Source organism: Gorilla gorilla, chromosome 2, assembly GCF_029281585.2.
Source record: "Gorilla gorilla gorilla isolate KB3781 chromosome 2, NHGRI_mGorGor1-v2.1_pri, whole genome shotgun sequence".
NCBI classification, from domain to species: Eukaryota; Metazoa; Chordata; class Mammalia; order Primates; family Hominidae; genus Gorilla; species Gorilla gorilla.
In genome coordinates this window covers 35445153-35461703 of record NC_086017.1, presented here as the reverse complement: position 1 = coordinate 35461703, position 16551 = coordinate 35445153, and the positions used below count along the sequence as shown (strand labels likewise).

The window sequence follows — 16551 nt, the reverse complement described above, 5'->3', positions numbered from 1 at the left end:
AAGTATTGGATATTTAGATTTTCAATTTTTTTCAGCCTAATTATTTTTGAAACTTTATTTGTAAACTATTAAATGCAGTATTCTTATTCCTAATTTTTATTGAAGATTATCAGTGGAGCAAAGTTATACAATTCTGAATAATTGTTTAGAGATTACAGAAATAAATACCAGATCTGAGAAATGATATGGATTGAAATTTTATAAGAGAGGTGAGTTTGATAGCCAGTTCCAATTTCATACTCATATGGACTTAGAGAATGTTAAGGATGCCAAACGTTGATTTTTTTTTTGAAATTGTGATGAAGATAATTAACTTACAGAATGCCTATTTTAATTACAGTACCATGTGCTAAACATGATGAAACCTTTTTTAAAGGTTTTCTCATGAGTATGTTGCCTTTTTTGTCATCCTGAGATGTTTAAGATCTGTAATTTTCCATTCCTTGCCTTTATTTCCTTCATAATCCTTCTCTATTAGTTATGACTCAGGGAAAGAAATGTTTGTCCTCAGCGAGTATTTTCTTGAGAGATGAATCAGTGCCTTCCAATTGATAATGACTAGTATCTTATAATCATTAAGGTTTATTCTAGATTACTTTTTAATGAATTAATTTATCTTTACTATTTTAAGCTCTAAATTCTGCTTTTTTTTTTTTTTTTTTATTACAGTGAATCTAACATTATAAGCATTTGGAATAATGGGAAAGGCATTCCAGTAGTAGAACACAAGGTAGAGAAAGTTTATGTTCCTGCTTTAATTTTTGGACAGCTTTTAACATCCAGTAACTATGATGATGATGAGAAAAAAGTTACAGGTAAAGTCTGAATGGAATTTTGGTTGAAAAATACTGTTTTCTTAATATAAAATGTATAACTTACTAAGGAAATTGTGCAGTTTTGGTGTGAGAAAATCATTGTCAGAATTAATATTTATAAACTATCATGTATAAATATTGTCTTGGTAATAGTTTAACAGTGACATTTAAAAACCTTAAGTCTGATAGTACATTGACTTTATGTTAGAACTGCTGGAAGTTTAACTTGGCTGACAGTTTGAGTTTTGATTTAGATAGGACTGGTATGATGTCTACGTATATAAATTTGTTATTACATAAGCACTGTGTCTTTTGGTATTAAGTTACTTTTAAACTGTTTTCCTTGAGAAGGTCAGGATTGAAAATCTAGACTCTGTAAATAGAGTTGAAAGTGCTTTGACCAAAACCGTATGTTTTCATACTTATTTATGTTGCCCAAATAGGTTGATAGGTTTTTTGTTTTGTTTTGTTTTGCTTTTTAAACCAATGCTCTGGGAAATGATACAGATTAAAATTTTGTAATAGAGAAGCAAGTTTGAGAGGAAGTTCAGATTTCATACTCACAGAGATTTGCTGGGTCATGAAAGATACAAAGCTTAATGCTTTTGAAATTGTAAAGACTGTGATAAATGTACAAAATACCCATTTTAATTACACTACTATATATACTAAATCTTAATTGTATTTTTCTTTATATGGAAGAGAATCTAAATATACTCTGGAATCTTCAATTGGTGATTGGTAATGCAGTTAGTGGAACAGTTTTGCAACAGCCTTGCCCTCTGGTGGTAAATTAACGAAGTTCCTTTAAAATCATTTTTACTAAACCTTTTACATTTAATTTTTCTTACAGGTGGTCGTAATGGTTATGGTGCAAAACTTTGTAATATTTTCAGTACAAAGTTTACAGTAGAAACAGCTTGCAAAGAATACAAACACAGTTTTAAGCAGGTATGCTAGAAACACATCTATTTCTTTTTTTAAAATAATGTTTTATTATTTTGCCGAGATAGTAAAACCTTGGGTAAATTGCAGTGATGCCTGTATAACTTCATTTTTTTTTTTTTCCAAAGCATTATCCGAGTCAAATCATCAGAGTAAAGAGACATCAGAAAGCCTGGGAGATTTAATATAAGCCTATTCCTCTATCATTCCTTTCAAACAAAGTGCTTTATTTAACAGACTTTATTTAAATTAACTTAGTTAAGTATTAGTGAAAATGTCCTGAACCTCACAGACTCATGTACATGCAACCACTTAGTGTGTTTGAAAAATTCCTCAATGAATCATCAAATTTATATTTCAAAATTTTATTTTATTCTTGCAGGTCTATGAAAATGATTTGAAATTTTATATAAGCTAAAATAATTTTTATTTTAAATTTTCTTTATTGCTCTCCAGCAACCCCGTTGTTGAAGTAAGCTAAAATAATTTTGTCAGGAAAAGCATCATGCATGTTTATTTTTGTAAAAGTCTATATAGTCACGTTGAAGAATTTGAAAGAGATTTTGTTGGCAGTTTATAAAGTTGTACAGTTTAGTTTATTTTTAACATGAGATTATTATCACAGTAATACAGTTGCCCTCAGGAGGATTGGTTCTGGGATGCCCTTTCTATACCAAAATCAGAGGAGGATCAAGTCCCTTACATAAAATGGGGTAGTATTTGCATATAATCTATACACATCCTCCCATGTACTTTAAATCAACTCTAGATTACTTATAATATGTAATACAGTATAAATGCCATGTGAACAGTTATGCTGTATTTTAAAAATTTGTATTTTTTCCCAAATATTTTTAAGCTGCAGTTGGTCGAATCTGCAAATGTAGAACCTGTGGCTACCCAAGAGCTGACTGTATTTACTATTTTTTTTTTGTCTGTAATATTATCAAGGATTTGTTTGGTTTGTTGTGAAGTTGTAAAATTGATATAGTTTGATAAATGAATGAATTTAATGAGTGTAGTCTTTATATATTATGAGATATGGAAGCATTATAGAAATATTTGAATTTTTTTCTTTTAAAGACATGGATGAATAATATGATGAAGACTTCTGAAGCCAAAATTAAACATTTTGATGGTGAAGATTACACATGCATAACATTCCAACCAGATCTGTCCAAATTTAAGATGGAAAAACTTGACAAGGATATTGTGGCCCTCATGACTAGAAGGGCATATGATTTGGCTGGTTCGTGTAGAGGGGTCAAGGTCATGTTTAATGGAAAGAAATTACCTGTAAGTGTCCTGTAAAATAGTTTTAATACTGTGTTATTTTATAGAGAGAATATTGTTGGGTCTTCCTTTTTTAAAGCTCATCTGGTAGTCTCTTTTACTGGTGTGTTCAGATGATTCACATTTAAAGTGATTATTGATACATTTGGCCATTATTTCTTCAAATAATGCTTCTGTCTTGTTCTTTCCTTTCCTTCTTGGTTATATATATGTTACATTATTTGATACTGTCTGCAGTTCTTGCATGCTTTGTCTATTTTATTCACTATACTTCCTCTTTTTGTATTGGTTTAATTTCTATTCCCCTCTCTTCAAGTTTAGTCATTTGCAGTCTCTGCATCAAGTTTCCTGAAGAGCCTGTCAAAGACATTCCTCATGCCTTCTATGTTTTTTGTTTTTAACATTTCTATTTGATTATTTCTTATAGTTTCCATGTCTTTGCTGAAGTTGCATGTTGTCTACATTTTCCATTAGATACTTTAACATACTAATTAATTGTAGTTATTTAAAATACTTTATCTGATACATGTTACAAAATCTGTGAGATACTTACTCTGTTTCTGATAATCGCTTTATCTTTTCAGATTGTTTTTTTCTTGCCTTTTGGCATGCCCTGTAAGTTGTGGAAAACCAGATTTGTTTTGTAGATATCGAGGTAAATAAGCATTAGTGTGGGACTTAGGTTATATTTACCCAGGAGATGGGCTGTGTTTGAAGTTTGTTTTTGCTGTAGTTATTAGTGTTGAGGTTTGTTGCTGCCGTGAATACCAGAGACTTCCAGATTCTTTCTTGTTTTTGTCTTTCCCCTTGGCTTAGGCCTTTCTTTTTGAGCTGCCCCTCAGAGGTGATCTGTCTCTTGCAGCTCTTCCAGCTGAAACCCACTGTTGTTAATGGAAGCTTGGTAGCATGATGGTAGATTTTGGGGGAGATGTTCTCTAATGTCTGATTACATCCCAGTCTTTGGAGTGCATGGTGAACCTGTATCTCAGGGGTTTGACCTTTATAAGTTTATGCCTCTCCTCCATAGGTAAAGACTTTTTTTCTGCCCTCTATTCTGTTTCCCCAGCTGCAGCAGGTTTCCACCAGTGTTCTCAGCCTGTGTCCTTGAGGTTCCCTGCCCTGCAGAATAAGCCTTTTTTTTTTTTTTTTTTTGGTAAGGGAGATAGATCTGGGTGGATTTCCCAGTGACTACTGTTTCTGTCTCCCAGCTAGCACCATGGGAGTGCAGAGGGGAAACCTCTAGATTCTCACTGGTCTTCCCTGTGAGAATTTGGTGGGTTTTCTGGAGGAAAAACCTGCAAGAGTATGAATGAATGAACTTATGACTATAGTCCCTAGAAGCTTTATGCATTCAAACTAGTATACACTCTTCCAGTAGCAATTAGTCAAAATTTCTAGTTTAATGTTCCTACTAGCTTATTAAATATCTGCCCCAGGTAAGCAAAAGCTTAGGTTTTGTGGTCTCCTACAGACACTTGTGTCTCTCCAGACTTCAGGATGGCCAGCTCTCCTGTGATCTCAGTTCTTCAGTGGCTTCATGAAAAACCCATTAATTTGTTGTCTGATCACCCGTTTTCTTACAAGGATGGAAGCTTTTTTTCCTGCTAGTTCATTATCTGTCTGAACTGAAACTGGAAGTCTACCTTATCATTTTAAAAATAGAAATTTCTGAAATATTTTATAACAATTTACCTGTCCCTTCACATCCTCTTTTTGTCAAGTACACATAGAAATGAATTTCTTTTTTAAAGGTCAAGGGTTAAGGAATAGATCTGGGAAATGCTGCTAAGGTTTGGATCGGTGCATTTAGAACTGTTGTAAGTGAGAGGAAATGAAAGTATACGTACTTAAGGTGATTCACCTATTTGAGCTGCCAGTGTAAGATTTTTAATTGTTTTTGTTTTTTAAATTAATAGGTAAATGGATTTCGCAGTTATGTAGATCTTTATGTGAAAGACAAATTGGATGAAACTGGGGTGGCCCTGAAAGTTATTCATGAGCTTGCAAATGAAAGATGGGATGTTTGTCTCACATTGAGTGAAAAAGGATTCCAGCAAATCAGCTTTGTAAATAGTATTGCAACTACAAAAGTAAGTAAGCAAATTTTTTGTTTCCAAGTCAGTGGTAGAACAGTACTTCAATAAAAAATACAAAACAAATAACAATATCCACAACCCCCCAAAAACCCAAATCTGTTTTTGTTAAATAAGAATTGACTTATGAAAACAAAAACCTATTTTCTATGAAATTGCTGTATTAAAATTTATTTAAACATTCATTGAGAAATAAATTTATATGATTAGTGTTTGTAGTTGAACACATTTATATTTTATGAAATTTAGAATAACAAATTCCTTTTTCTGTAACTTTTAGCCCCACCTTCCCCAATCTCTGGGGAGAGGAGAGGGGACTGGTGACCGAGTTAAAGATCAATTATGGCTATGTGATAAAGCTCTGTAAAAACTCCTGAACAATGGAGTTCACAGAACTCCTAGGTTGGTGAATACATTTGAGGTGCCAAGAGGGTGGCATGTCTGGGTAAGGCATGGAGCTTTGTGTACCCTTTCCCCTGTACTATGCCCTATGCATCTCTTCCATTTGGCTATTATTGCTGGATCCTATATAAAAAACTTGTAAATGAAGTAAAGTGTGTTCTTGAGTTCTGTGACCTGTTCCAGCAAATTGTCATTCCTGAGGAGTGGGTCATAGGTTCGTTAGAAGTACAGGAGGCCTAGGACTTGTGACTGTCATCTGAAGTGTGGGGAGTCCTGTGGGATTGAGCCCTTAACCAACCCTAAATACTTGTGCTAACTCCAGGTAGTTAGTATCAAAATTGAATTACATTGTTGAACATCCATTTGGTGTCTGGAGAATCAGAGAATTGGTTGCTGGTGTTGAAAGCACCCCAGAATTGGTGTTAGAATTGAAGTGAGGAAAAAAAACATAAAAAAAGAAAAAAAAACACAGCGGTTGATTTATTGGCTCTGTAGCCAAAATATCTTATTTTTTTAAAATCTCAACTCTCGTTCTGAGACTCTATTACTCTTTTAGAAAATGGGGTTTATAATACAGATAAAGTATTTTGCTACTTTAACAATACAGGATTTCAGATTTCATATTTTTTTTTTCTTTAGGGTGGACGGCACGTGGATTATGTGGTAGATCAAGTTGTTGGTAAACTGATTGAAGTAGTTAAGAAAAAGAACAAAGCTGGTGTATCAGTGAAACCATTTCAAGTAAGGGATGCGTTATATATTGTATATGATGCATACATATGCATGATATATATACTGAATTACTAAATATCAGCTCTGATATTGACTTTTTTTGGTATGTTTTCAACAGGTAAAAAACCATATATGGGTTTTTATTAATTGCCTTATTGAAAATCCAACTTTTGATTCTCAGACTAAGGAAAACATGACTCTGCAGCCCAAAAGTTTTGGGTCTAAATGCCAGCTGTCAGAAAAATTTTTTAAAGCAGTGAGTAAAACTTGTATTTTTTTTATTGTTGTTATTAAGAGTTGATTAGGTAGTTTCCTTGATTTACTTTATTTGTGATTAGTTTCTTTCATCGTATTAACTGTGGGTATAAGCATGCTTGCACTACAAACTAATATGCTTAATTTGATAACTTTAAAGGGTAGACTTTAATGTTTCCTAAAACAATTGTTTTGCCAAGAACTAAAGTAGGGAATTATGTAACTAATTGCATTTTTAGCTTTGTATTGACCATTGTAAAGGTCAGATTTCCCCTAACAGATGTACAGATCCTTATGCAACTCTTTCATCTTTTCTACTCTCATTTCAACTTGACCTACTGATTCTTATCTTTATACGTGTTTAAAAATTGTGGTAACATGCATAACAAAATGTACTATTTTCTACATGTTCTAAAATTGCTTTGCTTTGCACATAATTTTTTTAGGCTACCTTAACTTCTCTAAAATAAGGTGAGAGCACAAATAAATAATGGAGATGAATCAATCACAGCCTCTCCTCTTTGGAATTTTGGTGGGGAAATGCTCTATAACTGCCCTAGAACTAATGTATTTCTCAAATTCCAAAAAGTAGATTATCAGAAACAAAAACAAAAGTTGTTTTTTAGGTTCTAACTTAAGGCCTGTAGAAATAGTACTTTTGGATCTAATCTTAATGAATTCTGAGTACAAATTATGCTATATTAATGCTTTCCCAAATTTCTGTCCTCATAACAATTGTTTCCTTGATGAAGTGATTTGATTTTAAATTTTATACTTTTTCATTTTAGGTGCACTAAGTTTAAATTTGACAACACAGTTCACCTCTTTTGTTTATGTCTTAAACATTCCAGAAAACTATTTTATACACCTAACATCAAATCACTGAGGATGATAAAAAAACTTTTAGGACTTAGAGTTGGAGATGCTTAACTTTCTTTTCCTTTTTCTGTCTGGGTTAACATCTTGCCACAGATTGATTCACTGCAGAGTACAAACAATATGTAATGTTGAAATCTTTATTACCAAGCTATTTAAAGAATAAAAGTCTATTCATAAGTTACCAAGGTTATCCTAATGTTCCTTTTAGGTTAATACTTTTTGTCATAGTGAATTAAAGACTCACATTTTGTATTGAAGGATATCAGAAATGTCAACGTCTAGAATTTGCCGGCTAGTAGGTTCATGTGTGGATCTGTTTTCACTGTGTTAATTTTAATAAAATTAATTTGTAACAAGAGCAATGCATATTCCTCACAGAGTTTATTATAATAGAATGTTTCTCATATGTAAAAGTTATCCTTTTTCATGTATTTATATTTTAGCTTTAATTTTACAGTAGTTGACTAAAAGCTGATTAGCATGTATCATGATGCTTATCACCATTATTGTTTTGCCCTAAAATACCTTAAAATTGCACAGATTCCACGTCTTACATTAGGCCCTATACATTTTAGCTAAATGTATGAATTTTCAGCTTGTTTGTATACCATTATTCTTTTATTTTTAGGCCTCTAATTGTGGCATTGTAGAAAGTATCCTGAACTGGGTGAAATTTAAGGCTCAGACTCAGCTGAATAAGAAATGTTCATCAGTAAAATACAGTAAAATCAAAGGTATTCCCAAACTGGATGATGCTAATGATGCTGGTAAGATTGATATTTTTAAATAAGATTTTGATTTAAGTTTCACTTTTATTTAGTTACAGAATTTTTTTATTTTCTACATATAGTTAGACTATGATTTTCCATTCAGAGTATGATTTTACTTCATTGAAATTATCACATACACAACATATTACTAATTTTTAGGGGATAGGAATTTAATAAAATATACTTAATATTTATACTGAGCAATAATGTAAAATAACTTTTATAATCTTTCATGGTCAGCATTCTAATGTTAATTTTCTTACTTCATTTTTCTCATCAGTGAAAGTATGAGAAATTTTTACTATGTATAATTTTAAATTTCTCTCAGGTGGTAAACATTCCCTGGAGTGTACACTGATATTAACAGAGGGAGACTCTGCCAAATCACTGGCTGTGTCTGGATTAGGTGTGATTGGACGAGACAGATACGGAGTTTTTCCACTCAGGGGCAAAATTCTTAATGTACGGGAAGCTTCTCATAAACAGGTATGTATGTGTGTGTATATATATATATATATATATACACACATGCACACACACATATGACATTTCTAATACTTTACTAAACTTCTCGAATTTTTAAATGTAATTTCTGACTCATTGTATATTTCAACACTTCAAACTACTCTCAGTGCTTTTCCTTTTTGAACAGATCATGGAAAATGCTGAAATAAATAATATTATTAAAATAGTTGGTCTACAATATAAGAAAAGTTATGATGATGCAGAATCTCTGAAAACCTTACGCTATGGAAAGATTATGATTATGACCGATCAGGTTGGTTTTAAAGTTACCACATATTTCAAATTGATGTCTTCTTCAGATTCTCCCTTTAATATTTGTTTTATGAGACTTGCCCGAAGATAGTATAACTGAAAGTGATTATACATCAGGAGGAAAAAATGAAAAAACCACATCATTTAGTGGAAACATTTTTATGAAGCACATTTTACATTGTCTGATTTTTGGGGTAACTATCTTATGGGTTACTTAAGAGTATTTTAAAATGCAATATATATGAGGAGAATATAATACAGTGTGGTACTATAGCAGCCTACCTACAAGTAGGAACAAAATTATGGAATTAACAAGTAAGAAAGATTAATGATAAGGGTTAATATTTATACATGATGGCATGATTTGGAATGCACAAATACCAGGGGGACTTAAATAGTAAAATGATGGTAATCAAGAAAGAACTAGAAAATTGAAAAGGAAGAATTTCAGATGCATTCAACTGTTTTCTCTTATGCACTCTAAAGTATTTGTGGAGAAAATCTGCAACTGAAAAAACTGCTATTAATATATAGTTTTAAGCAGAAATTTTCCAATTTTTTATCTAGGGAAGACTTGTGAATATCTGTATTACCTGGGTTTCCCTACCATTGCCCATTAAGGTGGCATTATAACCATGTTTTATTTTATGTATTTTCTATCCTTAAATCATTCTTTTAGTGAAATCTGGGGAAACTATAAAACAGATAAAATGATAATATATTTTTATAATGACAGATTCAGTCTATTACTACTATATTCTTTATTTGTGTATTAAGAAAAAATTTAGTATGATCATCTTAATAGCTTTTGTAAAATGCATTTCTAAAATTCAGAATTTTGGTTTTTTGCATTCACATGTTTTAAAATTTGTTTATATAAGTAATCATTTTATAAAAGTATTACAAAATTTTTTACTTTACTAACATTTATTTAGGATCAAGATGGTTCTCACATAAAAGGCCTGCTTATTAATTTCATCCATCACAATTGGCCATCACTTTTGAAGCATGGTTTTCTCGAAGAGTTCATTACTCCTATTGTAAAGGTACTCTTTGCATTAATATATTTTTATATTGTTGTCTTAAAGGGTAGCAGAAAAACTAATTTTGTTTTTTAATTAATTTAAGGCAAGCAAAAATAAGCAGGAACTTTCCTTCTACAGTATTCCTGAATTTGATGAATGGAAAAAACATATAGAAAACCAGAAAGCCTGGAAAATAAAGTACTATAAAGGTTTGTATTTTAAAATACTTAGATTTTAAATACTGATATAAATGTATTCTTATGAAAGCAATCTAAAAGATGACTTGAAAGTTTGACTATTTTAGACTTCGAAAATAGCTATCACTGATTTTAAAGTATTGTTATAGAAAAATGTATGCAAGTAGAATAGTGTAATAGATTCCATTGAATGGGATCACCATTTCAATGGCCAGTCTTGTTTCCTGTAAACCTCCTTTATTGCCACTCCATTAGTTTGAAAAAACTTCCAGACATTATAGTCTAGTATTTCACCTATAACTACTTCAGTATGTATTTCTGAAAGAATTTTTTTAAGTAACCCATAATACCATTATCATAACCTTCTTTAATATCCTATTGTTGTTGAGACAGGGTCTTGCTTTGTCACCCAGGCTGGAGTGCAGTAGCATGAACACAGCTCATTGCCACCTTGACCTTCCGGGCTCAAATGATCCTCTTGCCTCAGCCCCCCAAGTAGCTGGGATTACAGGTGTGTGCCACCACACCCAGCTAATTTTTGTATTTTTGTAGAGATGGGGTTTTGGTTTGTTGCCCAGGCTGGTCTTGGACTCCTGAGTTCAAGCCATCCACCCACCTTGGCCTCCCAAAGTATTGGGATTACAGGTGTGAGCCACCATGCCTGGCTCTCTTTTTTTTTTTTTTTTTAAATAATGTTAAATACCCAGCCAGTGTTAAAATTCCCCTGGACTGTATTAAAATTGTTTATTTTTAGAGTTTTTTATTTTTATTTTTATTTCGTTTTTTTTTTTTAATTGTTTTTATTTTTTTGAGATAGAGTCTTGCTCTGTTGCCCAGGCTGGAGTGCAGTGGTGGGATCTCGGCTCTCTTCCTCATGCGTTCAAGTGATTCTCATGCTTCAGCCACCCAAGTAGCTGAGATTACAGGCATGTGCCACTATGCCTGGCTATTTGTAGTATGGGTGGGGTTTTGCCGTGTTGGCCAGGGTGGTCTAGAAGTCCCGGCCTTAAGTGATCCGCCCACCTCAGCCTCCCAAAGTGCTGGGATTACAGGCATGAGCCACCATGCTTGGCCTGAGTTTGTTTGTTTTTTTCCAAAGTCAGGATCCAAGTAAGGTCCACACATTGCATTTGGTTGATAAGTTTATTAATATAGCATTTCTCTTTTTATATTTTTTCATTGTAATTTATTTGTTGAAGAAGTTGGGTTGTTTGTTCTGTGTAATATTCCACATTCTGGATTTTGTTAATTATATTCCTCTAGTTACATTTAATATGTAGTATTTTCCTTTGCCCTTATTTTCTGTTAACTGATGGTTAAATCAGAGGCGTGATCAGATTTGGGTTACATTTGTTTGGCAAAAACATTTCATAGGTAGCGTTGTGTGCTTTCATCAGGAAGCATCTAATGTCTACTTTGTCTTTAGTTGCTTATTAAGATTGATCACTTAGTATAGGTGTTGCCAGCTTGATCCATCTATTACAACGTTTCCACCAGCTTTTTACCTGATGGTTTTAAACAGACATTGATATTCATGACTCACTTTTATTTTTAAAATTGTGCAGGATTGGGTACTAGTACAGCTAAAGAAGCAAAGGAATATTTTGCTGATATGGAAAGGCATCGCATCTTGTTTAGATATGCTGGTCCTGAAGATGATGCTGCCATTACCTTGGTAATTAAGTTAATTTTTTAAAAGCTTTTGTTTGCCATCCCCCTACCTTCTATTCCTTTCCTCCCAGTCCTGGTTCCCTATGATAAGTCTCTTTTGAATGCTCAAGCTAGTTAATTTTAATTTTTCCCCCAGATGATGCTGTGCTTTTATAAACTTCTTTAATTGAAAGACCTTAGTTTAAATGTGTTTTTGATTAAAATATTGTAAAATAACCTAATTTTCCAGAAATTAAGAATTAGTTATTGGCCACTTATACATTTTAATTTTGTAATGAAATTTATTTTATTTTTAATGTGCAAAATCGTTACCTGGAATCTTTCAGGCATTTAGTAAGAAGAAGATTGATGACAGAAAGGAATGGTTAACAAATTTTATGGAAGACCGGAGACAGCGTAGGCTACATGGCTTACCAGAGGTTAGTCTTAAAGAGTGGTGACCTGGGGGAAGAAGGAGAGAGAGACTAGAATTCATGCAGTAATAATGATAATATTGCTATATAACTTTTCTCTTAGCAATTTTTATATGGTACTGCAACAAAGCATTTGACTTATAATGATTTCATCAACAAGGAATTGATTCTCTTCTCAAACTCAGACAATGAAAGATCTATACCATCTCTTGTTGATGGTGAGTAATATTTAAAAACCTCATTTTTTAATGTTATTTACTGTAGTTTAATTTCATGTACTTTAAGCCATCCTTATGATACATATTAAAATTCTTACTTTAAATCTTGTATATGAAGAGCTTATTCAGAGGAATTTAAGGCCTTTTTGATATTGCTTTTGTTTTATGTTTTCATAGTGCTGAAATCTTTAATATTCCTTAATTTGAAACTTTTAAACCTTTTCTGAGTTTTTCAGGAAAATTAACTTTAAAAGTCTTAAAGCTTTTGCCCAAGTTGTCTGCAGATTTTCTAAAATAAAAAGTAAAATGGAACTTTGATAATTTCTAAAATATTTATCAGAGATTAAATTTTAAAAAGCTTTTATTCCGTATTACCCAAAGCCTAATGCTTTAACTTAACTTGAAAAAAATTTAGGAACTATTTCTAATTTGAAAAAAATTTAGAAATTATTTCTCGTTAGTTGAAGCAGATTTTGATCTTCTATTTAGAACTTTTTTTTTTCTCATAACCTTTATCAAGTTTGTTGATCTTTGTATTGCTTGGCTTTTCTGGTAATAGCAGATGTTTCTACCTATCCCTCAAGTTCTAGCCACAAATTGCCTTTCTTCTATGAAGCCTTCCTAGCAATTCTACTCTAAATTGGTCTTAGATACCTAAACTTCTATACCAATTATTATGTACCTCTTATTTTACCTTTGTTCATTTTGCCTCTAGAATTAGATTACAAAATTCTTAAAGAAGTTGCCATATTTTATCATCCTCATGTTTTTACCATACTCTGGGTCCAGTATGATTACAGCGATAGCATATACTGAAAAGATTGTTACTGTGCTTACTGGCCTAGAGCCAGGGGTGTCTAACCTTTTGGCTTCCCTGGGCCACATTGGAAGAGGAAGAATTGTCTTGGGCCACATGTAAAATACACTAACACTAACGATAGCTGATGAGCTTAAAACAAAAACAAAAAACAAAAATAATTGCAAAAAAAACAAAAAACAAAAATAATCGCAAAACAACAACAACAACAACAACAAAAAACCTCATGATGTTTTAAGAAAACTGACAAATTTGTGTTGGGCCACATGCAGCCCACGGGCCACGGGTTGGACAAGCTTGGCCTAGAGCAAGAAGAATGGTAAGGGAGCAGAGTGATTTGCTCACATTGTTTCATGCAATCCTTATGATAACTATATTAGGAAAGTAATTATTTCTATTACTTGGATGATGACACAGACTTACTAGTTATTTGCTTAGTCGCATGGTAAATGGCCAAGTTGAGAAGAATATACAGATTAGTGAGATTCTAAAGCCTTTATTCTTCACTACCACAATAAATCGCTTTTTATAAGGGTTTTCCTGATGTGGGATACTTAGAATAGATTTCAGGCTCCTTGATGGCATGCTGGCAATTTAGTTAGCTACAAATGGCGTTTTGGTTGTTTGAGTGTTTGGAAACTACTGTTAAAGGAGTTTGGTGCCACTAGGTGATTCTTTAAGGCCAGAATGTTGTCTTTCAGTTGGCAGTTCACCTTTGGAGTAGATGGAGATGGCGTAAAAACATCTTAGTATATACCTGCAGATGGCTTTCTGGGAAAAAAACAAACAAACAAAACAAACGTGTTAGTATGTACTCACTTTGTTACAGAATCTCAAGTAACAATTTTACTGGTGTTCTTGAAAAGCAAATTGTATCTTTGCTTTATTCCCCTGAATTGTTACAACTATATCTTGAAGTAACATTTTAAAAGAGCTCTTTTAAAAATAGGCTTTAAACCTGGCCAGCGGAAAGTTTTATTTACCTGTTTCAAGAGGAATGATAAACGTGAAGTAAAAGTTGCCCAGTTGGCTGGCTCTGTTGCTGAGATGTCGGCTTATCATCATGGAGAAGTAAGCATTAAGACTGGAATCAATTGAGAACTGTAATTATTGTCTTGAAGAATGATAATTACACATAGTATTTTTCCTTTAGTAAAGTCTTTGGAAATGTAAAAGAATTAAGAGAATATACAGATTAGTGAGATTCTAAAGCCTTTATTCTTCACTTGGATTTTAATTCAAGTTGGGGAGTAATTATAGAAAATTTAGAATATTAATGTTATGTTCTGCCTTCTTCTGTTGTATAGCAAGCATTGATGATGACTATTGTGAATTTGGCTCAGAACTTTGTGGGAAGTAACAACATTAACTTGCTTCAGCCTATTGGTCAGTTTGGAACTCGGCTTCATGGTGGCAAAGATGCTGCAAGCCCTCGTTATATTTTCACAATGTTAAGGTAAATATTTACTGATATAGTGGTATAAAGTTTGATTTGATTTGGAACCAACTAACTAAATGTTCGATGGAATTATAGCTGTGGAGAGATGTGATTGTCTGGTTATTCTACTTAGAAGGTGACTGTTCCAAATTATTTGACCACAAATAGAATGAAGTCTGTTGACCTTAATTTTTATGAATTGTTGGTGAAATCAGTCCTAGTGAATTAAGGATGTTTTTCTCACCAACTTTACTCTTTAGGCTGAAGATGGGTTATGTACTTTATTTAGAGTAATAGGAAATTCTTTAAAAGTTATCAATATTAAATCGGTAGGTAAGTATATAAGTAAAATAGGACTATTTTATTCTGGGCTTGTAACTGAGAGAAAGATGCATTTGAATAATACAGTTAGGCAAATTTTATTATTAAGCAGATGTAATCAAAATTATTAAAAATGCATTCTCTTTAAAAGATTTGTTTTTGCAGTGTGAAGTTTTTAATTATGTATAAAGTTTTCTTTCCCAAAGCCATGACATTTTTTTATTTGCTTGTTTTTGTTTTCATTAGCACTTTAGCAAGGCTACTTTTTCCTGCTGTGGATGACAACCTCCTTAAGTTCCTTTATGATGATAATCAACGTGTAGAGCCTGAGTGGTATATTCCTATAATTCCCATGGTTTTAATAAATGGTGCTGAGGGCATTGGTACTGGATGGGCTTGTAAACTACCCAACTATGATGCTAGGGAAATTGTGAACAATGTCAGACGAATGCTAGATGGCCTGGATCCTCATCCCATGGTAATTATTTGGAACTTATTATTTATTTAACAAATGATAATGTGTAAACTGCAAATTCCAGTCATTTTAGAAAAGTAATGGAACATTTTTATTTTAGAACATATTGTAGACCGTAAAGACCTAATTAGGGTATAATTTGATATGTGCCTACAGTAAAAAGTATAAACTTTGGAATGAGTTTTGGAGGTAAGTTTCATGGGGAGAAACTGTTTATTTAAATTTAGAAACACCTCATATTCCAGGTTTTAAAACCTCTAAACCATATATTAATAGAAAACAATCCTTTTCTGATAAAATTATGTGTAACCTTGTTTCTGTTCTCAAACTACCGCTTAATAGTTTGTAAGGATGCTTAAAAACACATTGTATTCATTAGTGTACCATTTGTAAAAAGACAGAAAACAAACTACCTTGTATATATTTTAATATATCCCCAAGGCTGGGCGTGGTGGCTCACACCTGTAATTCCAGCACTTTGGGAGGCCAAGGTGTATGGATCACCTGAGGTCAGGAGTTCGAGACCAGACTGACCAACATGGGGAAACCCCGTCTCTACTAAATATACAAAAAAAATTAGGTGTTGCTCAGGCTCACGCCTGTAATCCCAGCACTTTGGAGGCCGAGGTGGGTGGATCACCTGAGGTCAGGAGTTCTAGGCCAGCCTGACCAAACCAGGTGGAACCCTGTCTCTACTAAAAATACAAAAATTAGCCGGGTGTGCTGGAGGGCACCTGTAATCCCAGCTACTTGGGAGGCAGAGGCAGGAGAATCGCTTGAACCCAAGAGGTGGAGGTTGCAGTGAGCCGAGATTGCGCCGCTGTACTCTAGCCTGGGGAACAGAATGAGACTCCGTCTCCCAAAAAAAAAAAAAAAAAATCCCCATTTTTTTTTATGTTTGTTGTTTTCTTGTATCATTCACTCTGCTCAGACCTCCTCCAAGAAAAATGCCCTTCCTTTCTCCCCATGATTTAAAATTACCTGGAGAAAACTGTATTTTTATTACCAAAATGAT

General features: G+C 33.0%; 1 protein-coding gene across 2 annotated transcripts in view; it reads left to right on the top strand.

Annotated features, from left to right (window-relative positions):
• The window catches only part of TOP2B (DNA topoisomerase II beta), a 66810-nt gene that overhangs the window by 25762 nt on the left and 24497 nt on the right, over positions 1-16551 (top strand). For both annotated transcript variants that reach the window (XM_031009063.3, XM_031009064.3), the window contains exons 5-21: positions 670-815; positions 1669-1766; positions 2844-3056; positions 4970-5143; positions 6188-6289; positions 6399-6536; positions 8043-8181; positions 8513-8670; positions 8837-8962; positions 9897-10007; positions 10090-10195; positions 11749-11858; positions 12181-12273; positions 12371-12485; positions 14252-14373; positions 14610-14758; positions 15308-15539. In XM_031009063.3, the coding sequence (XP_030864923.1) occupies positions 670-815; positions 1669-1766; positions 2844-3056; positions 4970-5143; positions 6188-6289; positions 6399-6536; positions 8043-8181; positions 8513-8670; positions 8837-8962; positions 9897-10007; positions 10090-10195; positions 11749-11858; positions 12181-12273; positions 12371-12485; positions 14252-14373; positions 14610-14758; positions 15308-15539 (2332 nt within the window). The remainder of the gene's footprint in view (positions 1-669; positions 816-1668; positions 1767-2843; positions 3057-4969; positions 5144-6187; positions 6290-6398; positions 6537-8042; positions 8182-8512; positions 8671-8836; positions 8963-9896; positions 10008-10089; positions 10196-11748; positions 11859-12180; positions 12274-12370; positions 12486-14251; positions 14374-14609; positions 14759-15307; positions 15540-16551) is intronic.